The sequence below is a fragment of the Marmota marmota genome, unplaced genomic scaffold (genome assembly GCF_001458135.2).
Source record: "Marmota marmota marmota unplaced genomic scaffold, marMar, whole genome shotgun sequence".
In the NCBI taxonomy this organism is placed as follows: domain Eukaryota; kingdom Metazoa; phylum Chordata; class Mammalia; order Rodentia; family Sciuridae; genus Marmota; species Marmota marmota.
The window spans coordinates 55,670,320-55,695,155 of record NW_026000037.1 but is presented as its reverse complement, the minus strand read 5'-3'; the positions used below and the strand labels follow the sequence as shown (position 1 = coordinate 55,695,155).

The window sequence follows — 24,836 nt, the reverse complement described above, 5'->3', positions numbered from 1 at the left end:
ACCTGTGCAACATACATTCCCCCCACTAACAGACCCTCCTTTGCCTTACACAGGAATTCATGATGAGAATTGGAAACACATAGTTAATATAAATGACAAATGGATTGAGGTGCAAAGCCTGCCCTTTAGTTAAAGATTACAAAGATGTAAGAATTGGTGTGGACCAAGGATCAAGGAAACTCTTTAAGAAAACAGTTAAATAGGTCATATAAAAAAAAGAAATTATCTTGGAAATTAAAAGCAGAATAATGTAAAATGAATATAGTTATATTTTAGAGGCACTTCAGAGTAGTAGGCTTTTAAGTAATAGACTTTCACTATTTAAAGTGTGTTTTACTGGGACTTTAGTTTAGAGGTAAGAAAACTTACCAATAATCATAGGTATGCTTTAAAGTTAAAGGTTGATGAAATAATTATAGGTAGGTTTTAAAGTTAAAAGTTAATAATAGGTCCGGAGACATGCAGTCTAGTTGCGTAGTCTAACACCTAGTGATTGAGGTGAAAATTGTAAAAGCTTAATCATGATTGGCTAAGGTTATAGGAAAATATTTTAAACAATGTACTCTGTATCTTAGGTAATTAATATATGCCAGAAAAGACCATGACTCTTAAAAATCATATAAATCAAATGAGCTTTGGGCTTTGAAGCTATCCATTATCTACCTGAAAAAACACACCTGTAAAAAAGGTATAAAAATAAAGGTCCCTCTAGGGGCAGCAGAGTTTTTCTGGAGGCTGCTGGTAACTTGCAACCTATCATCCCATCTCTTCTTCTTTTGCTGATGCCACTCCTCCTTCAGGACCTCTGGATCCCTGCTAGGGCTGGACCCCTGCAGTAAAGTGTCCCTGGGTTCAATCCCTAGTACAAATATATACAAGTACAAACATCACAAGAGGAATTCTGGGGAAGAATTCTATTGGACCCATTGAGGAGATTAAGGATGTTTCTGTAGAAGAAAAGGCCTAAAAATGTTGTATTAGAGTTTCACACGATGAAGAGTTTTCCACTGGAAGTGGTAGGGTATATTTTACTGTTTTCCAGAGGTACCTTTTTTTTTTTTGAGGAGAAAAAGGATTCATAGATCTTAAGGATCTATTAAAGACATAAGCCATCCACCCAGGAGACAGACAGACAGACAGACACACACACACACACACACACACACACACACACTTCACATATTGTTTTAGATTGTTCTAAACCAGATTAAGAATTTTTAGCTCAGAAATTAAAAGGACCCAGGTTTCATTTAATAGAAGAAAGAATTTTCCCCTGGACCTCTGAAGCAATACTCTTGATCAGGGAAACTAACAAAAGAATTCTTATGTGCAGAGGGAGTGGGGGCATCTGGAGCTGGTAATCTGAAAGGCTCTTTCCAATTCTAGGATTCCCTAGTTGAAAATGAATTTCTAAATAATTTCACAATATTAAAATAAATATGTAAAATAATACTTGTTATTGCCATTATTGTGAAAAATTTATATACCAACAATGCCCGTTACACTCTATTAATCAAAGTAGGATCAAAATAAAGACCATCCAGGCATCAATATAACATACTAGATGTATCTGAAAATGGTTTTATTCATTATAACTATAGTAGCAATGGATATCTAAGTTATTTCTTGCAGTAAAAGATTTTTCTTTTCAAGTTGCTTTTGAAAAATTCTGATTCACAAAAAGGCATGGCAGCAGAGGTACACACACAGCATTTGCAACAGAAGCTCTTACTTTATATTTGGTTATACACTCTTTTCTAAGCAGCTAGTATAGGTCATCACTATAGACCATACCTATGAGTGATCTTACTGGCTGCAGGACAGAATTTGTTTGTTTTTTGAGGATCTATCTATGTTCTAAGTGACACACTGCTGTCTACACTTAAGAGCTTTTACACATTAACCAGAAGGAAAGTGTGTTTCAATTTCAGGTCTACTCTCATAGGGAAGGAAACAAATCAAAGTAGTTGATAGCAATGCATATGTCTTTAAAACTCAGGTTCTCAGAAATCCTAAGTAGGTAAAGTTTCCTGCTATTTTTCTGAGAAAGTATTCCCTGGATTTCACTTGAATTTCTTCTATTTAAATTCTTACCACTAGTTCTGCCAGTAATCTTGAAAGAGCTCCAACCCTGAAATAATTACAGTCACATTATACTCAAAATTATTTCAGTGTTTCTTACCTACAATCATATTAAACTATAATGAGGTTTTATAAGTGTCTGTTGCCCACACACAGTGCTGCTGCTTGGAAATGATTTTCATAATAAGTAAATGTCCAAAAGAGCCATGAGCCTCAAGGAGAAGCCATGCATATGTACGTGTATTGTGTGGAGGGAGAGCAGGTGTGAGTATGCTAATGATTCATAAATGGAATCTTAGTGATAGATGTTATTTACTTAAAGGCCCCAACTTTATTGTTTTTCTACTGGGACAGAGAGTTAAGGTATTATTGCATCCCTTTGTTATTCCGCATTTTCCAATTCCCCCTGCTTTGAAAGTCCCATTCAAATCTTTCAAAATGGAAGAACAAATTTACCATCAATGACAGACTCCAAGTGATATGGAGAGTTCATTATTCTTCAAGATCAAGTAAGAACCTTCCAGGAAAAGATTAATGACAATGGACCCATTTTTAATGGAAAGGATTGTCAAATTCCATTGAAATCTGTCATATCTTTTTCTTAGCTCTCAACAAAAGAAAAGCCATCTAGACATTAAGGAGCCACAGAGAATCTCAGAGGTTAATTTTGAGTTATACTTTCTATCTCCTTTGGCTGTAAATATAGCTGATGAGAATTATTTAAGGTTAGTGGTTTCCAAACTTTAGTGTGTGGCAGAACATTGAGAAGACTTTTCAAACACAGCCCTGTCACTCAGCGGGTCTGAGGTGGGGCCTAGCAAGTTACTAGGCGAGCCTCTGCTGCTGATCCAAGGAAGGAGACCCTGAAACACACCGGTTGCAGCATCATGTTCCTTTTTTAATTCAAACCTTCACAATGGGGGTTCTTGAGCCAAAGTCTAGATGAGAACCTAAAATGCTTTCTGTGGCTTCAGAATCCCCATGAACCCATCTTTCTAGAACTATACTGTGGAAAATATTAGTAAAGAATGAAACTCTCTTCTGCAAGAAGAAATCAAGCTGTTTCCTGAGTCCATCCCCACCATCTTTAAACCTTTTACTAAGTCTTTAGAGTAAAATTCAAAAGGAAAATGTTCTCTAAAGCTTATTTGGAAGGGGAGGCTCAATTGGAAAGAAGATTGGCATACTCACCAGAGAGGAAATATACCCAGTCGTGTGGTGATAAAAACCATGGCAAACATAACAAACAGGAGGTCACACATTTTCTGAAACTTGGCATAATTTGCCATTTTGGCAGCCTATAAAAGGAAGGAATGTAACATATTAATTTAGTTAAGCTGATAAATAAAATTTCTTTTACTATGCATGAGTTCTCTATAAGATAGAGTTTACCAGATGCACAAAATTGCCTGCTACTTTAAAATGTCATGCATCAAACATCAGTATTTATAAATTACTCATAAGTCGAATGAAATGCAGCATTAGCCATAAGTAGAACTACTGACTGTCACAGATTTAATAAAATATTCAGCAACCTGAAAAATTCAATTATATGGTTGATTTCAGGAAAACAGACAGGAAAAATAAGAAACTTTTGTATTATAGATGATATTAGCAAGCCAGAGAACCAAAACAGAAATTTGGCATAATAGATCAAAATAGAAAGTGCTAGATAAACCTTTACTGAGTCCCAAATACTGAGATCACAAACTTAATACAGAATATATGGAACTTTGCTGCATTATTCTCTCTTTCTCTTTAGAATTATGGGTTTTCCTTAAATTGGCAGAGGAACTTCTCTAGGGAGACAATATCCTTGTTTATTTTCACTAACTTAAAAATGAAGAAAGGGTCAAGGTCATGGTATTTCAACTAATCCATTTAGATCGAATTTGCAAAGTTACTTTCCTGGGTCACTTTCTAGATGAAAGTCAAGAATGTTCAAAGCATCTATGAGAAGTATTCAAATAATTTGGGGTAGTGATTTAAGTGACCACATTTTTAATAAATATTTTGTTTTAGTTGTAGTTGGACACAATACCTTTATTTTATTTTTATGTGATGCTGAGGATTAAACCCAGTGCCCTGAATATGCTAGGCGAGCACTCTACCACTGAGCCACAACCCCAGCCCCCACATTTTTATATTATAAACTTATCTGATGAATCACATCCTATTATCTTACTTTTTTGTCACATCCATATCCCCTTTTCACTTTTTTTTTTTTTTTGAGACAGGATCTTGCTAAGTTACTGAAGTCCTCACTAAGTTGCTAAGGCTGGTCTCAAACTTGTGATCCTCCTGCCTTAGCCTTTTGAGTGGTATTGTGTCCAGGCATGCACCACCACTCCCAGTTCACCATTAATTTTTTAAGATGATTCTAAATAAGAAAGATGAAGCTGAAAACATTTTGTTTGATCATTTATTTTTACATTTTTATATAGATTTTACATCAACTACACAGTTATAAAATGAAGATGTCTTCGGCATTCAATAACCTTATTTTCTACTTCTTAAAAATTAAATTGGCTAAGTCACACTTGAAAAGATTGTTGGCAGTATCTTCAGAATTTATAATTTAATAGTTTTAAGTAAAGTACAAAACTATAAAATAAATATATTCCGAAGAGGAAGTGAGTGGCACCCAGGATTATAAGCTTTTAATTTCATGCATACTTTGGGTATAGCACCACAATGGTGTTAAAATAAAAAGTATCATCTGCCTGTTTCTGGATAGGTAAATCATCTAATTTTCCCTTTATATTAATCTACCCATATTTTATAAATAAGCAATAACATCAACTTTTCAGAAATGTCTAGGCCATAAATCCCATTTTGAAGATCTCATTAATTGGGTCTCCTCAAACATGATTTATAATGTCAAAAAGGACGCAGGTGATAAAACACATTTTCTTTCAAGCCACATGATTGGGATTCCTGGATTCATTTTCTTTGTTAGATAAAAGGGTAGATGAAAGGGTTTGGGGTTGTAGCTCAGTGGTAGAGCGCTTGCCCAGCACATGTGAGGCACTGGGTTTGATCCTCATCACCACATTAAAATAAATAAATAAAAATAAAGGTATTGTGTCCAACTACAACTAAAAAATATTTTTATAAAAAGGGTAGGAGACAATTCAACTAAGATTTTCTCAGTCACGGCTCTACTAAGCTGGTGATTTTCAGAGGAGTTGAAGTTGGCTGATTATATAGAATTGATTTCAAAAACTGTAGGCTACTGAATAAATTGTGATTTCTAAACATACATATGATTTAACCAAATGATAATTGATGTTCAGGGGATTACCCTCAAGCTAAATATATTTCTCTTTTTGAAAAATATGTCGAATAGAGTTTAGCTTGAATTACTTAAAATCATAGCACCAGGTTTTCATCTGACTTATCCATTATAGGACTATTTTTCAAACTATTAAAGGCACCAGAGTTTTTAATAAAATGCCATATATACATGACCTTAACTAATGCCTTTACAGTAGATTCAATTTTATAGAACTTATGCTTATATTGCAAAAATTGATCACTGTCTGAAGATACTTCTCTGTTCACAGTAATAACAAATGCTTAAAAGTTGGCAAAACTGTGGAGTCAACAGGAATAACAAAATCAGAATACAGATTATAAGATCCATTTCTACATAGAATTTGTACTCTCGCAAGTTATTTTTGACCAATTATATAAAATTGCTTAGTATAAAGTGAAGACCTTTATTTAATTATATAACATTATGCAGTGTGATTCTTAAAAGTAGTAAATTATTTATACAGTTTCTATATATATTTGCAATTCATATATGCTTTTCATTCTAAAAACACAAAGATAATATGTACAGTGACAATAAAAACTAACCTACTTCATTTTATTGAGAAGTAAAGTTCCCATTAATGACTACACTTAATTATATAAAAATTTAAAATAAACCAGTATGAAACTTACAGTACAATTAAAACCTATTAAAATAATGACTTCCCTATTATAAAGTCAGTCTAAATGTGGAATAGTAAGTTTTCATCAGCATATTAATAAGGAATCATTATAATTAGTATAAACATTTATATACTAATTTCAAGTCTCATTTTCAGCAGTTTAACCTACAAAACCCCTGTAGTTTGAAAGCACCATCTAGTACGACACAGGAGACCTGATGATCTGGGAAAGTTCAGGAGTCCTGGATTTTGAATTCTTAAGAATGAAGGAAAATTTTTACCTCTAGAAGAGCATCAGCTGAGTCGTGAAGACAAAGGACCAGGGTCCCTACTCGGGCCATATTGTTGACGTAAGAAAAGGTAATCAGTAAAACAGATATGAAGTGGTGCAGGAACATGATGCCAAAGTCCTTGAGGAAAGAGAAAGCACAGCCATGTTAGGGTTTCTTAATATTACAGCTTTTCCATTACAGCTTTTCAGCCATTAAAACAATACTTACTGAGAACCTTTACAGGCCTGGCTCTCAGGATACTAAAATGAACCAGATAAAACACACCAGCCCTCTGGGAGCCCAGTGGGAGAGAAATACAGACCAGCAACTATGGGGAATGTGATCAACTCCAGGATAAAAGTCAGATAATGAAGCATGTTTTGTACTAACTGGAAGAATGTGTAGTGATGGGAGAAATCACCACAGGATTTCAAGCAAAGAAGGGCAGGCACTATTTGGACCTGAAATTTACTATGTTTTCAATAAGTGTTTCCACCAGGCCCATGTGTTAAAGGTTTAGATCACAGTCCATGGTGCTACAGGGAGGTGGTAGAATGTTTAAGAGGTAGAGCCTAGAGGGAGGAAGTTATCAAGGGTGTACTCTTGAGGGGGATAATGACTACTTCTTATCTCTCTTTTTCAATCCCTGGCTGCTATGAGGTAACAGCTTCCTCCACTACACACCCCCACTATGTGGTACTGCTTTGCCACAGGCCTAAAAGCACCAGACCAGCCAATGATGAACTGAAATCTCTGAATCCATAAGCTAAAACAAAACTTTCCTCCTTACAAGTTTATTTATTTTGGGTATTTTGTCATAGTAACAGCTGACTAACACAAACTCTAAGATCTTTGGGGGCAGAGTTACAGGTCCAATAAACCATTTCTCTGACTACTAGTGGTTGCAGCTTATGAAGGTTGTATGTCTGATCAGCAGGTTGAATCTTTGAAGAGACAGCTGGCTGAGGTCCAAGGACAAGGGCATTGCATGGTTCTCAGACTTACTCTGTTGGCTACAGAAGGCCTGATAAGGCACATAGTAATGACTAAGGTGGTGCTTTGGTCTGAATGCTTATGTCTCCCCCTGATCAAATTCATATGTTAGAACTCTAATGTCCAAGGTCATAATATTAGGAAGTATGTATGGCCTTTGGGGGTGATTAGGTCATAGGGCTAGAACTCTCATGAATGGGATTAATATCTCTATAAAAAGAGGCCCCAGAAAGTTGCTTCATCCCTTCCATCATGTAAGAACAGAGCTAGAATGTGCCACCTATGAATCAAGAAATAGGCCCTCATCAGAAAATGTGTCTGCTAGTGCTTTGAACTTGAACTTTTTAGCCTCCAGAACATGTGAATAAATTCCTGTTGTTTAAAGTTGCACATTCAATGGAATTATATTATAGAAGCCTAAACAGTTTAGGACAAGTAGTGATTGTTTTTGTTATCTCCTTGGGTTCTTGGAACATGCATCTCAATTTAGCATCCTTCCCCTAGCCTATGCCTATTGGGAATCTGAAATAAGAATCTGTTGGCTTTTCTGATGGGTACTACCCAAGAAAGCCCTGAATTTTCACACTGTTCATAATCATTTAAAAAAATAATTTGACAAAATTAATAGTAAATCAACCATCCAGATTTTAGACAGCTTCAAAGGATCAGCTTCTGAAAAAGATTATCTTTGATATTATTTCCTGACCATCTGGACATGGTTATGACATGGAACTTCTACTGCTTTTAAATATAGTCTCACTTACTGATATTTATCCTAATCTACATTTGGGCCAGAGTAAACTTTAATTTCTCTGCACCTTAAGTGTCATGATTTGTCCCAATGTTGTTCTACTTGAAGTCTTTGAGGAGGAGGACTACAGCCCTAGAGACCTTTCATCCAGAGACAACTAAATTAGCCACAATGAAAAGCTTATTGCAAAACTGAACTATGCACAAATCTTGGTCAAGAAAAATTGCAACACATAGGCTAAATCTGTGAGAACCATTCTTAAGTTTCTATCCTTGGAAGTCAATATTCACTTGGCCATTTATTAACTAAAAAATTTATTTATTCTTACTATGTTCTTACTATATTCTATTTTAAGCTTTGGGCAGGAGATAAATAAGTACAGTAGACAAAGATTTCTGCCCTTGTGGAGCTCACATATTTTAGTTGAAGAAAACAGACAACAAATATAATAAAGTAAATGGCCTTTTAATACTGGATGGTAAAAAGTGATCCTGGGGAAAAGATAATCATCGTAAAGGTGTGTGTGGGTAGGGAGTCCTGGTTGCTGGGGGAAGTGACCTGCAATAATAGTGGGGTAAATAGTAAATAATGGGGTCAGCATAGACCTCTAAGAAGATGGGGGAGCTAACCATACAGACAGAAAGGGAGAAAATGTTCCAGGCAGAGAAAACAAATAAGATGAAGGATCAACCCAGCACCCTCTCTCTACCCTGACCTGTTCACAGAATAGCATGGAGGTCAGTGGGACTTGAGTAGTGAGAGGGACATAGGCAACATTACAGCTTTATTTTTTCTCTAGCTTCTTTCTGTTACCAGTGTCTTAAAAAGACACTTTAACTTTGATGAATAGAAAAAACAAACAAACAAAAAAACCCACTCTACTATTTAATCCCTGGCATATAACTATTTTAGTTATGTCTGTATTCACAGATGAACTGGGAGGTTAAAAGATCAAAACTGAAATTATCTCTGGAGCTTCTAAGACAATTTTATTTACAAGTGCTACAAGGCACTCACAAATATCCACATTCCCAGTTGTCAATGTAAAGAAGAAAGGCTAAGTTTTTATTCTTAACAGATGTCTCCACATGCTCCTTGTCTGGACATTCCTTTGGAACCATTCTTGAGCTTGTTCTGAGGATGAGCGTGGGCAACAGCCCTCAGGCTGGTAGACATCCAGCCAGGCTACCTTGACCTTTTTCTGATTTATATTGGCACTAACAACTAGGTCAGGTGTGATTGTCAGTTCCTTGCAGATTCAAGTTAATCTTTTGCCCTGGGAGAACATGGAGGTCCTGAGGTATCTCCTTTTTGTCTAAGCTGCCTTAATCTTTCTCTTTGTAGCCATTTCACTCTGTGGCTTCTGCCCCAGTCTCTGGTTTATGGGGTGAAAGGGCCACTTTCTTCAGGTCTGACTTACTGATCCTGGCCCTACAGTCACCTTTTCTACAACTCAGGTATCTGTTGTCTAGTTGAATTAAACAATTATTTTTTGTGCTGTTTGTCTGTAGTTAGGGTAATTTGTAGTTCAAATCATAAAGTTCAAGAATGTTAAAAACCAGGGCCTTATTGACATGACTACACTTCTGAAGAATATTTGCAGCTTATTTAGCTCAATTTAGCTCTATTTTGCATAAGAGTCAACTTGTAATCCAGGCTCCAACTCACTGATTTTATCATTTTTGTAAGGGCATCCATTTCCTCATCTGTGCAATGAAGAGATTGAATTAGGTTATTTTAAGGTTGTCAATTCTATAATCTAGGCTTGGGAATACAGCAACAAAATAACATTTGCAGCTTTCAATCTACTCATTTCATACCTGTGTAAGAGAGAGGGAGAGGGCGTGCACACAAGACCAAGAGCAGGCACACACATCCTCCATGCATCAGCTCAATAGCTGTTAAAGTCACTTTAGGTTAGGGTTGAAAAGTCAGCTTCAACAACTTGAATTGTTTCAATGGTTCTTTTGTGTGCACTTTTTTTAAAAAAATATTTTTAGTCATAGATGGACACAATATCTTTATTTTATTTATTTATTTTATGTGGTGCTGAGGATCAAACTCAGTGCCTCACCCATGCAAGGCAACCCTCTACCACTAAGCCACAACCCTAGCCTTCTGTGTGCACTTTGGTGAATGTGTCCAGGGGTTTTCTTCCTGGAAAGTACCTAACATTTATGGGTAAACATACATAGTGGTTCCCTAAATGAGGTTAGAGAATTTAGAAAATGAAATGCCATTATAGTCTTATTTTCAATGAACCTTATCTCCACACTAGTTGTGTTGTGCTGATGGTACATTCATGGTAGATGCCACTGTCAGGAGAATAGTCTTTCTTGCCTCAGCAATACTAAGTGTCCACAACAGAACTGAGTATTGCAAATTCATATCATCTGTTGACCTACCACCTGGTCCTTCCTGTAGGACCACATTTACATCAGTTCTCCACTTACTGGCAGATGAGAAACGATGACAGCACTCTGAGTCTACGGCAGTTGTTAGATACTTCTGAAATTCTGACATTTTTTGGTACTATCTGGGGCTTTCCAAAATCATTACAGTAGATAATACCAAAGTGCCTTAGGCATACAATAAGAATCACACTGATGTTTTCCACTGGAAGATGAAATCTATTCTCTCCAGGCTATGGTTCATTAGGGTCCATCATCTGGAGAACTGTGTTCTACCAGACAATAGCTGCTTCAAAACAATGGCTCAATTAAAATAGAGCTAACCTCTCAACTGATATTTTATAACTTTCCTAAATACAATTAAATTAAAACATACAGTGTTTAATTCAATGGTTCAGTTAACTTATATTTGCTCGTGCTTAAAACAGAATTTGAGGTCTAACCAGCTGAGAACCTAAGCAGAGCAATGTTCTCCAATTTCCCATTATTCAGCCTTCAATGATTGCTCATGGCTCACTGAAAAGAGGTTTTTTTAAAAATAAATGAATAAATATAAATTGATTAAAACATGGAGGATTAGGATCATTTTATAATTAAGTTTCCTAATTCATATCTGATAGAAATGTCAATAGTAACACAATGCCCTTGATTATAGCAAGGCTCCTTTAAAAACCAAAGTCTTGTTTTTCAGACAAAGTTTGCATTATAAAGAAGATTTTTGCATATACTTCCGCTGGTCCTAGAAAGTGTTTTTATTACTGTGAGGTTCCATTATGCCCATAGCAGAAGACTGATTTTCATTACAGTCATATCTGCATAAATATGAAAAAAGCAGGAATAATTGATTTGGTCTTTTACATTTCTGTTTCAGAAAACTTTAGATACAATGAAATACCTTTCATATAACCATCCAGTCATTTTATATGTGTTACTCACAACCTTCTACCCTGACACATTGAGTAGGCACTGAATGTGGTCCAAACGGCAGTTTTTAAACAAATTGTCAATTTGGATTTTATCAATGCAAGGTAGAAGACTTCCATCCTCATATTTGTAACTGCTGAAAGTGATCAGTGCATATGCAGACACAGGCCTGGCTGAAAGCATATCAGCATTTTAGGTTGAAAATGTTTTCCTGCATTTCTGTAGCAGGAATTAAGCGAAGAGGTTGCTATTTTTTTTTTTTGGCCCTCAAATTCATGATTGATCCCTAAGTCTTTATTCTGGTCCCTGTTTCTGTGTTTTCCCAAATTCCTTCTCCTTTGCCAAGTTGTTTCTGGGTGTGTTCACAATCAGCATCAAAGCCTCCTTCTGTTACCTGCCAGGTGTTCACCTGGCCATCAGCCCCAGTTTCCATGGTTGCTCCTATGCTAATTATTAGAAATGGGAGAGAAAAAAAAATCAGATGTGGTTTTAATTCAAACTCAGAAAAAGTTTGAAATAAAAGAATTCAAGAGTGAGCCATCCATTTTAATACCAAAACCTGGTAAGACTGGGCCATTATTTTCCTTATTATACTTCCTAACAGAATTTTAGGAAATCTAGAATGGTTGCTTAGTCTGTTCAGTATGGCTTCCAGGCCACAAACTCCTAGGCACAAGTAAAAGTCCAGCTCTTAGGGCTCCATCCCCAACAGTTAAAAGGAGAATTGACACCTTTAATTCTGGTCTTCCAGGGGACTTTTAGCACAATAAAATAGCACCAAAGGGCTGTAGGGATCAGTCTCTCATTAAGGTATAGGTATGAGCTTCTATAGATATGCTCCCAAGCTGTGGAGAGACTTTGAGATCCAGATCTGCCTAGGAGGCACCACAAATTCATCTGGATATACATGCCTTCATGAAAACAAAATTTACCCATTCCTCATTAAAAAAATACACACTTTAAACAAGAATTTTTTTTCCCCTAAATTATCATCTGCTAGATAAAGTATTTATAGTTTTATATAGTCTCTTTTGGGAGTAATCTTTCCAAGTGAAAAACATTTGTAAGTCTCCTTATAAAAGGAGTAAGACCACCAAGATTGTAATTGATGGCTAATTTAGATGGGCACAGATGGTGAAGAATATGAAATATTACTTAAGTGAAAAGCAAAGAAAAGGTTCTTCTCTCTTGGATTCAATGAAATGTATCACCTTCCTGATTTAATAAAATTTAATGCATATAAGTAAAACGTGTAATCTACCTCAAATGAATAGAAACCAGATTCTTAGGACCAGGTTAGCCATACAATAGATATTTAAACTTTCTAGGAAACAGAAGGACAGTACCAACGCTTAAAGCTGATTTAATTTTATGGTAAATGTAATAATAAAAGAAGTCCCTCAATCTTTTTTTTTTTTTAAATAGTTTTTCTCATTTAAGCCTTTAAAACACATAAGTGTTTGTATGACTTTTAACAGTTATAGGTTCTTCTTACCAGAGATCAATAACATACAATTTTCCTTTCTCTTCACTTGGTATTTTGCAAACTAGGTGTTAGAAGCAGGATGGCTGGCTATGTAGGAAGTAAACTCAAGTATGTAAATTAGCAATGTACAAGGGAGGTGGCCACTTGAGTACCATCTCTATTCCAGAACAAATATAAACACACATAAGATGGTGAAGATTTCAAACAAATGTTTCACATACCAGGAATGACCATAGTTAGATAGCTTTTTCATTGAGCAATACGAAAATATAATAGATACATAACCTTTGGAGTTGGGTACGTTAAGTTCTATTAACAGTGTGAATATAAAGAACCCTTCAAAAAAACAAAAACAAAACCCCTAAATAGAAAACTAATAAATCTTTTTTTTTTCTTTTTTTGCTCCCAGGGAATGAAATCAGGGGCACTCAACCATTGAGCCACATCCCCAGCCCTATTTTGTATTTTATTTAGAGACAAGATCTCACTGAGTTGCTAGTGCCTCACTAAGTTGATGAAGCTAGCTTTGAAATCACAATCCTCCTGCTTCAGCCTCCCAAACTGCTGGGATTATAGTTGTGTGCCACTGAGCCTGGCCAAAAACTAATAAATTTTAATATTAAAAAAAATAATGTTGTAAACTAAATAAATCACTAAAGAAAAAAAAATATAGTGCCAGAAATTCATAACAGTATAATAAGTTCCTTCACCTTGACTTCAGAATATTTCTAAAGTAACTAATTAGTAGCACAAGTTCTAAAGCTTTAACAATTTGGTTAAAACAAAATAAAACAAAGAAACAAGAGACTAAAAAAAATTGTATAGGTCTTGAGACAATGACTAAAATGAAGTATATTTAAGATGACTAAAGAAATCAGTTGATTCAGAGTTACCTCACTTTAAATAATTTGAGGAAACTCAAATCAAAAGAAAAATATCTTTCTTTTATTGAGCAGTGTATGACATAAATTCTTGAGTATCTGAAGTCTACCATCTATCTGGTTGCTATGTTTTAACTGGCCTTGATATTGGCTAACCATAAAAAGAATTGGTTAAGTGGACCATTCAAAAAAGATATTTCAAATAAAATAAGACTTGAAAACTGAAGCCAGGTGTGGAAGTGCATGCCTGTAATCCCAGCTACTAGGGAGGCTGAGGCAGGAGAATCAAAGTTTGGGGCCAGACTGGGTAGCTTAATGAGAGCCTGTCTCAAAATAAAAGAACAACAACAACAACAACAATAAAGGCTGGGGATATGGCTCAGTAGAAGAGCACTTGCCCCAGCATGCTTCAATTCCCAGCACAGCAAAAACAAAACCAAACCAAATGAAACCCTTTAACTTAAATTCACTTTTATTCTCACATATAGCCTATGTATTATAGGGTAAATATCTGTGGCAAGGTTTGTAAAAGAATGAAAAAAGTGTGACTTATTTGGGAAATGTTTGTTCAATTATAAAATACAGGAGTTCTGTCTGAAAAAAGTCAATTATTTCCTTCTCTTAAATTCAACCTATGAATTTAAATTAAAACCTCTTTCAAACTATATGTAGAATAAAATTTATTCCAACTCTTTTTCCAATAGATAAATGTTTTCTACCTCTAGACTAAATGGATACATATTTACATCCTTGAAGGAGATAACTGTCATGCATAGATATCATTCTAATAACCATAAGAGCTAAGTACTTAATTGGTTAAAGATTTTTCAATTACTATGGTTATCATGAAAATGTTTTAAAAACATATACTGATGTGATTTTAGTATTTCTACCAGCCTTTCTTAAATCTGACATCCCCACTGTTCACCAAATGTGCACAAATGTCCACTTCAGAGAAGAAACAGGCAAAGGGCCAAATTTGTGTTTGTAAATAAAGTTTTATTGGAACACTCCCACCCCCCCACTTTGTCTATGGCAGTGTTCTTGCTACAGTGGCAAAGTTGAACAGTTGTAACCATGAGTACAAGTCCCACTAGTTTAAAATACGATCTGGCCCTTAACAGAAAAGCTTTATGACCCCAGGGTTTCAGAGTCACATCAGAGGATATATTACAGGAAACTTAATCATGGTACCTGACATGTGGAAATTATGTAGTTTCATGGCCAACTTCATCACATTTTCTTCTGACAAAGGATGTATAAGAGATTTAAATTTCATGGCTATTCTGAAACCCATTAAATATTACCCTCAAAGTTCAAATAAATTATAAAGAGTTCTGGTAGGTATCACCATCAAAAGTCTCATGATCAACTACAACACTATGGTAATTTGAAAGGCAGAGAGTTTTTTCACTAACTTCTAAAAGCAAAAACTGATTGGATTCAATATTACTTTCTCTGCTGCTAAATGTGCCATTACTTTATGGCTTTTAGAAACAGATATACATAAAATAGAGAACCATGGGGTAAGCAGTGTTTACCCAATTTTTCTCCTTTGCAACATTTATGGTCCCGTTTGAAGATCAAGAACTCATAATCTTGTCTACTGTAGGTTATTTAGTTAATATTTAACCTTTAATTGATTTTTTACCATGGAAAATGCTGCAATAAAAATTTATTTGTACAATAGTAAACGATATGATAGTGCCACCAATCACTTCTGGTGGGCCTGGCCAGAGCATGGTGCTTGATTTGCAATACTTCTGAATCATCCTTCATATTTTCCTTCTCTCCTATCAAATGCATGCTCTCCAAACACACTCTGCTTGCAAATAATGTAGCTATTTTAAATTATACATATTATATCATTTTTCTCATTTAACTTTAAGTCCTCAGAAGTTTCATACCATATAACCCTCATACTACATCATAGTAGCCTGGGGTCAAATGGACCTTCTGGGCTCTGTTCACTCCCACTGGCCTAGTCACACTAACCTGCACAGCTTTTAATGGGAAAGGTCACTTCTGAGACATTTAACCTGCATTCCATGTCAAAATGACAAGTGATATGGGGTTTAACAGACTTAACCTTCCATTTTTTTTTTTTTGCAGTAATTCCTGGGGACAAAGGCATGGAACACCTTATGAGATCTAGAAAGCCCATCTGAGTGAAAACAGCCAGGAAGATCAGTAGGGGGCAGCCTGTGCTCAAAGAAAACAGAGCTACTGCAGGACACAAAAGCCATCATACTCACTTGAACTGCCAAGGTCTGGAGGCCCCAAATGACAATGGGCAATCAAGGACTCATTTTTTTGCTATAAATGGAAGATGGAAAAAGTCTTCTTCAGGTCACTTAGCTTGGGCTGGTGCCGCAAGTTGTCAGGAGGAGTTCAGAGGACTCTTATTATCCTCATCAGCCTAATCTTCCTCTTCCTTCAGCTGACGAGCTCCCCACCTCCATCTCCAACAAGAGCCCAGAACTCTAGCTGTAGAATTCACCGGAAGCTTCTTTTGCCTCCACACAGATCTCTGGCCACACATTTTCCCTAGCTGCAATGCCTGTGTTTTCTTTTCCTTCCTCCAAGCCCCATGACCCCTTGAGCACCTGGAAAACTCCTAACTACCCTTTATTTTGCCTACTAATTTTCATGCACCAAGGGCTCTGACACTGTAGTTTATTCTTAACGCCAACATAAAGCAAGTACCAGGTTAACTACATCTTCTACGGAAACAGAGGCACAGAGACACTAAACAACTTTTCCAAAGTCACAGAGTGACAAGGCTAGGGTTAGGATCTGAATCCAGTTCTGCGTGACTCCACAGAGTTCAGGCTCCTAACTACCAAAGTTGCTACTTCTCAGAAACAAAATTATATGGAAAGATGACCCCAGGAAGGAGGCCGGCTGCACTTTGGAAAACACAAATAAATGAAAGTCTGATGACTAGAAAAAGAAGAGATGTGGGTCCAGAGTCAAGGTGCAAGGATTGGCCTTGAGGGGGAGAGGCACCTCTTAGGAGACCAAAGAGAAGCAGAGAAGGTTTGTTGGTATTTATGAGGACGAAAACAGAGGGAGTTCAGGATTCCAAGAGGACATTTAGAGCTATAAAAAGTTAAATTTTTTTTCCCCCAAGAACTCTGTGAAGACTGGAGCTGAAGGTCCCAGAGGCATATGAATAATGGAACCTCAAAGCTAAAAGGGAAATGCCCCAAGGGTCAGTGGCACCTCCCAAGAGAGTAGGACTCCTGAAGCCCTAGACTTAGGGACCCAGAGCTCTAGAAAAGCAGGCTGCTGGGTCCCAGCGTGTGGGTCCCTCTGTTCTGCAGCAGTGCTGCTATCCTCTGCTGTACACTGGCTCCCGCCGTCCTGCACAGTGGGAACAGCAGTGTGTGACCAAGTGTGTGTCGGTGGCCAACTCCCTGGCTGTGAGATCTAATGGTGCTTATGAGCCTCTCTGGCAAGACACATGGATGTCTGCCAGAGTAAGCCATTATGGAAGGCAGCCTCTGAATCAAACCCTACAAAGTGTTCCATAAAATACATTTCTTCTCCAGATAATAGTGTTCTACTATTCTCCCACTAGCCTCCCCACAGCATGGATTGAGATGCTTTTGATCACAGATGGTAGCTTATTAAAATGCGCTGCCTCCTCTTCCCACTTAGATTCTGAAGGCCCGGTAGAGATAGAGAAATGGGATAGAGGCCGAGAGCCAGAACTGCCCACCTCAGAAGAAACCTAAGCTTATTCAAAGGCCCAACATTTCGACTCAAATCACAAGCAGACATGTGAAGGAGCAGCTTCGCACATCTGTGAAAGAGAGGTTAAGTGGCATGCTGACCTTGTGGGTAAGTAGAGCCCCAAGGTTACCCAGAGTCCTACCTCAGTCTCTACCTCACTCAGGAGGGCCAATGTCACCTGCTGTGATGTTAGCTTTACCAGCAGAGAAAGGACTTGCTGATACCATGTGAGGGTTAGTGGTTCTCACATATCTGGGTCTGTAGAAATACTTTATATTCTTAAAAATCATTGAAGACACCAAAGAGTATTTGTTTATGTGGGCCTATCAGTATTTACCATATGACATGTTAGAACTGAGAAACTAAATATTTAAAAACTTGTATTAATAAGAACAAATTTTATTATATGTCAACAAATATTTTTATGAAAGATAGCTATATTTTCCAAAATAACAAAAAAAAACAATGGTGACTAGAGTTGCGTTGTTTCATATTATTGCGTATCTCTTGCTTAATATGTGAGAGTTGGATTGTCGCAACTGCATATACATTCAATTTGTTGCCAGATGTCATTTTGGTTGAAGCACTTTACAGAAAACTAGTACCACACAGATACATGATTAGAAAAAGGAGAAGTATCTTAATACCTTTTGTTGTTATTGTTATTGTGCCGGGGATTCAACCAAGGGCCTTGTGCATGTGAGGCAAGCAGTCTACCAATTGAGCTATATTCTCAGCCCTTAATACCTCTTTTGAATAGTCATGAATATTCTTCTCTGATGCTGTACCAAAATTTGACAAGTCAGATATTCTCAAAGGTGAGTTTAGTGTGGAATCTAGAACCCTATCAATACACTTTACATTCTATTCCACTAAAATCCATTGGTCTGTCTTGTGCTTCAAGGTACTTTTTGCTCACATGTGATTTTTATCACATTGTGCACTAGTCATTTGGAAAATAATGGTTAACTGAGTTCATGATGTATTTTGTTATACAATATTTTTTAAAAATCACATTTGCTAATAAAACTACGAATCTCAACAGAAACATTCAAGTATTGAGATGCTCTCAAGCTCTCCCTGGTAGATACAAGTTTTCCAAACATAAAATTTTTGCCTGAAAGTTTAAGATTTCTCTTGAAGAAATAGCTTGTCATTTGCTTTACTCAAATAACTAGATGAACTCACTTTGCACATATTCATGAAAATGCCTGCAATGACACAAGCTGGAATAGCGTAGTTTGTTGGCCATTCTTTCAAGTAAGAATGGAATCCTATAAAAAACAGGGAGCCTGTTCAGCTCACAATGCAAAGAAATAAGCTCATGAGGACTTTCCCAAGATGCCACTGTGCACTGTGATGCCATCACAAGTCCTTTGTGCCCACTTCCCATTCCATCACATGGTCACATTTTAAACAGAGATTTAATACAACTAACACTTCCGAATCCTCCATCAAGAACATTCTCAAGTGAAACTGATGTTCTTTTCTTCCTGCAAGTGTGCTGGCGAGGATGTGGCAAAAAGGGTACTCTTGTACATTGCTGGTGGGACTGCAAACTGGTGCGGCCAATTTGGAAAGCAGTATGGAGATTTCTGGGAAAGCTGGGAATGGAACCACCATTTGACCCAGCTATTGCCCTACTCGGACTATTCCCTGAAGACCTTAAAAGACTGCCACATCGATGTTCATAGCAGCACAATTCACAATTGCTAGACTGTGGAACCAACCCAGATGCCCTTCAATAGATGAATGGATAAAAAAAATGTGGCATTTATACACAATGGAGCATTACGCAGCACTAAAAAATGACAAAATCATGGAATTTGCAGGGAAATGGATGGCACTAGAGCAGATTATGCTTAGTGAAGCTAGCCAATCCCTAAAAAACAAATGCCAAATGTCTTCTTTGATATAATGAGAGCAACTAAGAACAGAGCAGGGAGGAAGAGCAGGAAGAAAAGATTAACATTAAACAGAGACATGAGGTGGGAGGGAAAGGGAGAGAAAAGGGAAATTGCATGGAAATGGAGGGAGACCCTCATTGTTATACAAAATTACATATAAGAGGTTGTGAGGGGAATGGGAAAATAAACAAGGAGAGAAATGAATTACAGTAGATGGGGTAGAGAGAGAAGATGGGAGGGGAGGGGAGGGGGGATAGTTGAGGATAGGAAAGGTAGCAGAATACAACAGTTACTAATAGGGCATTATGTAAAAATGTGGATGTGTAACCGATGTGATTCTGCAATCTGTATTTGGGGTAAAATTGGGAGTTCATAACCAACTTGAATCTAATGCATGAAATATGATATGTCAAGAGCTTTGTAATGTTTTGAACAACTAATAATAAAAAAAAAAGAAGAACACAAAGACTTCTTGTGCAACTTGGTGCCACCAGCAGTCTCTCTCACTGCTACCTTCACACACTCACTGCAGATTTTCTCTCAGTGAGCAAGGGGAATGCCATCTCATGCTATAATGAAAATGCTATAATTGGTGACCTCCTGAAAAGGTCTCGATGATCTTCAAGGACTCAGAGGCCACACCTTGAGAAATGCTAATTTGAACAAATTAATTTCCAGATATGATTCTAGGAAACGATAATTAGCCATATTATTCATAATAGCTGCACCAGTCAGGATAAACTGGGTTAGGAGGGAATACCAAAGTCTTCAGAATCTTAGTTGTTTAAAATGACTGACTTACTATGTGTTATCAAGGGTTGGTGAAATGAAGAGAGGGTCTGCTTATTCAAGTCACCCAGGGACCCAGGACAATGAAGCAGCCTCTATGTCAAACTTAGTCACTGTACTGGAGAGAAAGTGAAACCCCTAGAGGGTACCACACCAGCAATTAAATATTCTACCCAGAAGTGACGTAAATCAGCTGTGTTCACAGACTGCTAGTCAGATGGTTCCATTCAATCACAAAAAGGGGTGTGTTACAATCCTAGATGTGCAAAGGATGCAGAGCTGGCCACACCTGGTGGCTGCACAAATAACATGCACTGAGCACTCCCACAAGGTAGGTTATATTATATGAACTTCATTTTTTTGGATAAGCAAACTGAAACTTCACTTTTTTGATTAGCACAGAGAGGTAAAGAAACTCATTCAAGGTCACACCAAATTAGGAGTGATACTGAGCTGAGCAGATAGGTGGATTCCAGAGTTCATGACTTTTTTATTTTTTGGTTCTAGGTATGGAACCCAAGGGTGCTTTACCACTAAGTGACAAGCCCAGCCCCTTAGAGTCTCACTAAGTTTACCAGGCTGGGCTTGAACTTACCATCCTTCTGCCTCAACCTCCCAAGTTGCTGGGATTACAGGCACGCGCCACCACACCTGGCCAGAGTCTATGATTTTAACCTCTAAACCATACTACCCATGATATTGTCTTCCCTAGCCTAGGACAAAATAAGAAAAATAAAACTTTAAATGATTACAATTTAAAGCATTGTCCCTTATAAAATATCCTTCCTTCTTTTCTTTTGTTAAATATGTCCTTTCCTTTATGAATTAGTGGTGAGAAAGGGTAGATGCTTTTAACCATTTCCTTACTAAGTAAAGGACTGGCAACCTCAAGTTAGTTCTTCATAATAATTGTGTTAATTTTAATAGGTTAAAAATGAAAAAGAAAATCTGTGAGCACTAGTTTTAGGTTTGATTGTTTTACTATAGGCTTTGATTCAAATTTTGATCATTAATTGCCAGGTACTTCTCTAAGTTCTATTTGTCAAGCATTGTACTAGATAGTTTTATGTACATTATTTCATTTAAATCTACACCAGCTTGCATCCTTGTAAGAATATTAAAGAATGCATTTTCCTTTACCCTAAAGATCTGGGCCATGGCCAGGCTCCAAAAGGCAGCTGAAGCACTCACAGTGGTAGGCACTGGCAATTGTCTATCAAAAGTAATCAGAGAGTAGAAACAAATCTGTAAATAAGTTTCTTGCTAAACTTAATCATCATACCTCTCTGTCAGGAATCTTTGGCATGATGGCGGTGTTTTTCTCAGGTTAAAGACCAAGAAAGCAACAAGCTGACTTTGCCAACCAGGCCCTGGAACACTGCCAAGGATGCTTTCCTGAACATGAGCAGGACCCACTGGCCCAGGGCCCAGGCCTTGGAGCCAGAGAGCAGCTTCGTTAAAGGGGACACAAGGTTTAGACATAAGCAAGCTGTTCTGAGCCCAACACAAGAATGCGTATTAGCTTTCCTCAGAAAATTTATAGGTGCAGGAGAAATGCTCATTGTGAGCAGATGTTACAGCACAGAATTTTAACAACAATAAAAGTTTCGAAAAAAGATCTTTCAAATATCATTGAACACCAAGAATATATTGTATTAGGAAGATATCTTTTTTTTAATAAAAGAAGAAAGAAAGGGTAGAAGAAAGGAATGGGGGAAGAAGAAAAAAGGAAAATTTTCTTTAAAAAGTTTACATATTTTGGAAGCATACCATATTTAATCATAAGCCTGGAAAGATTAATATATTCAGCCTCACTGACCAAATAAGTACCAGTTTTGGTAAAGAGCAAGAGGCAGTGCGCTCTGTCAACAATGGTATGAAAGGTTCTTCCTTTATTTTTAACCCCCAGATTCTTTGTGGAAACATTTTTTTTTTCCAATAGTGGAAAAAGGAGAAGAGTTGGTGAATAGGAAAGCAATTTCATAAAGATTCATGAAACCATTCAGTCAAAAATTTTGATTTCTAAACCTCATTTATATACTGATTCAAGAGTCTGAAGCATGCATCTGGATCCAGTGTTTATAAATCCTGATCTCTATTTGAATATAACCATTCAAGCTTACTGCTTAGTAGGGGAGCCTAAGAAGCATTTTGATAACTCTTCTTTTAACAGTCTCATGAATAGCCTTCAGAAGTTAGTTTCCATAACATATTGCCAAGGAGTATCTTCAAACATCCCTATTTCATGATTAAGAAACAGGCTGTTTTTAGGAGGTGCAGTTAATAGTTCCAACATAGAAGATGAAGAGTGTATCTGGCAGACAGAACACACCATAAATCGTCACTGATGTCTGGAACAGCAGGTTCTCCAGGTGGGAGTGTAATGAGGACAGGGTGACCAAGGACCCATGGGGTCAGTCAGCAAGATATGACTGGAAACACTAGAACCACAGTGCTCTAATGCCAGATGGCAATATGATAAAGGTCTTTCTTATCAAAACCTGTGCCAACTAATAAGCACATCTAATAGTGACCTCATTTCCATTTTGTGCAAGAAGTAAGAATAAGCCAATTGTACCAGGAACATACAAAAATACTCTGACCAACAGAAGAAGAGAAGGGTGCTAGACAGCTAAAACAAGCTACTAGAGCAGACTTAGGAAAAAAAAATGTGTGTATATGGTATGTGTGTGTGTGTTTATATATACACATGTATATATACATATACATACATATATATACACATATACATATATATATACACACACACACATTGTTTCAATATATACATAAAATTTGTAAACACTGACAACACACAGGCCTAGAATCAGTTCTTCAAACCTCACTGTAAAATTATCTTTTTTATAGGTGTTCTCTATACTTGTGCTAAATATGTGAAAAATCACACAAAATGATACACTTCAACCATTAAAAGTAATCCTCCCATGGAAATTATTGAGATAATGGTCATTTGGCTTAAAGTAATGGAGCTTCCCTGAGTTCTGCTGGCTCACAGTTTTTGGAAGACAAGAACAGCTACTCTTGCTTTAATCAATCTCTTTGATTTTGTGTAGCATCCCTAATTCTCACCAAGCAAAGGGGAATCAACAAAATGGTAATGAGTTATAAAAGTCTTACTACCTCTAACATGAAGAGCCTGGCAGGGCAAGGCAAGAATTGTATATGTGTCTAATCTAAGAGTGAATTCTAGGGCTTTGGTAAACTTGGATTCCAATTCATTTCCACATTACATGGTCTTGAGAAACTTACATAAACTCACCATGTATCGATTTTCTACCAGGCACATAGAAAATAGTTGGTGCTTGCCTTGCATGCACAAGGCCCTGGGTTCAATCCCCAACACCACACACACAAATAAATAAATAAAAGAAAATAGGAGTCTACGAGTTTCAACTGAATAGTGGTTTTATGGTTTTACCCATAAAACAGAGGAGATTTAGCTGGCATATCATCACTGAAGGACGTTTAAATGTTTCCAGAAACTGGCCCAGAGTGTTTGGTGCAAAGAATATAGGGACCACAAATTGTAGGTGTCAATGAATCTTCTACCATGCCAAAGCTCATCTTGAAAGGGACGATCTACTTTTTCTGAGAGTCAGATACCTATACCATACTAAGGCCTTGCAGCCATAAAAGTCAGGAAAGGTAGCTTTTTGTCAGCCAAGAAAGCTACTGCGGCTCAACTGTAGAAGAGCTTACCTGGGGAAAGGAGACTCAGGCTCTAGACCATAGACTCCTAAGTGCTTTTCAGCTGCCACTCATATACTATTTTGCAATTTAGCAGATTACTGGGCTAACCAAAATGATACATTACAGTATTATGCTCCATCATAATATACAATGCTGTTTGCAAAGGAACTGATCCATTTATTCCTGGACTTATTAATCCTATCATTTGCAGGTACTTTGATAGTCACAAGCAATACAAAGATAAGCATATCCTGCTTCCTATAGGCTGAATGTTTGTGTTCTCCCAAAGTCATATGTTGAAATCTTAATTCCTAAAATAATAATATTTGGAGGTGGGGTCTTTTGGGAGGAGCCCTTATGGACGAATTAGTGGCTTCAAAGAACATCTCAAATATGTCAAAATACATTCTATTGCTATATATAACTAAAAAGAACAAAAATAAATAAATAAGTAAAATTAATAGAAAAAAAAGAATGTTCCCCAAATTTGTTTTGACCCTTTACCATTTAAGGGCATAGTGAGAAGGTGCCATCTATGAGAAAGTGAAACTCTCGCCAGATAATGAATCTGTTGGTGCCTTGATCTTGGACTTCTTACCTTCTAGAACTATGAAAAATAGATTTTTACTGTTTATATCAGAAATTTGTTTTTCTTTTGTAGTGCTGGGTGTCAAACCCAGAGCCTCGTGCTGGCTAGGCAAGTGTTGTAACAATGAATTACATCCCCAGCTGATTTCTGTTGCTTGTCAACTGTATAGCCTATGTATTTTGTTATAGCAGCTCAAATGAACTAAGACATTGCTCTTTACCCTCCAGGTCTACTGAAAAGAGAGAGGCAGGTCACCATACTGTCAAAATATAACACCATAAGTGTAGGATACTCTTATCAACTAAATAAAAAAGGTAATCAAAAATCTTGAAACAGAATAAGGTATCAAAAAAAAGGCTAA

At 36.9% G+C, this 24,836-nt stretch overlaps 1 protein-coding gene across 2 annotated transcripts in view; it reads right to left on the bottom strand.

Moving 5' to 3' along the window:
* Positions 1 to 24,836, bottom strand: part of Cers6 (ceramide synthase 6) — a 294,570-nt gene that overhangs the window by 43,435 nt on the left and 226,299 nt on the right. For both annotated transcript variants that reach the window (XM_048812423.1, XM_048812424.1), the window contains exons 7-8: positions 6,305 to 6,433; positions 3,274 to 3,380 (exon numbers count right to left, since the gene is read on the bottom strand). In XM_048812423.1, coding sequence (XP_048668380.1) covers positions 3,274 to 3,380; positions 6,305 to 6,433 — 236 coding nt within the window. The remainder of the gene's footprint in view (positions 1 to 3,273; positions 3,381 to 6,304; positions 6,434 to 24,836) is intronic.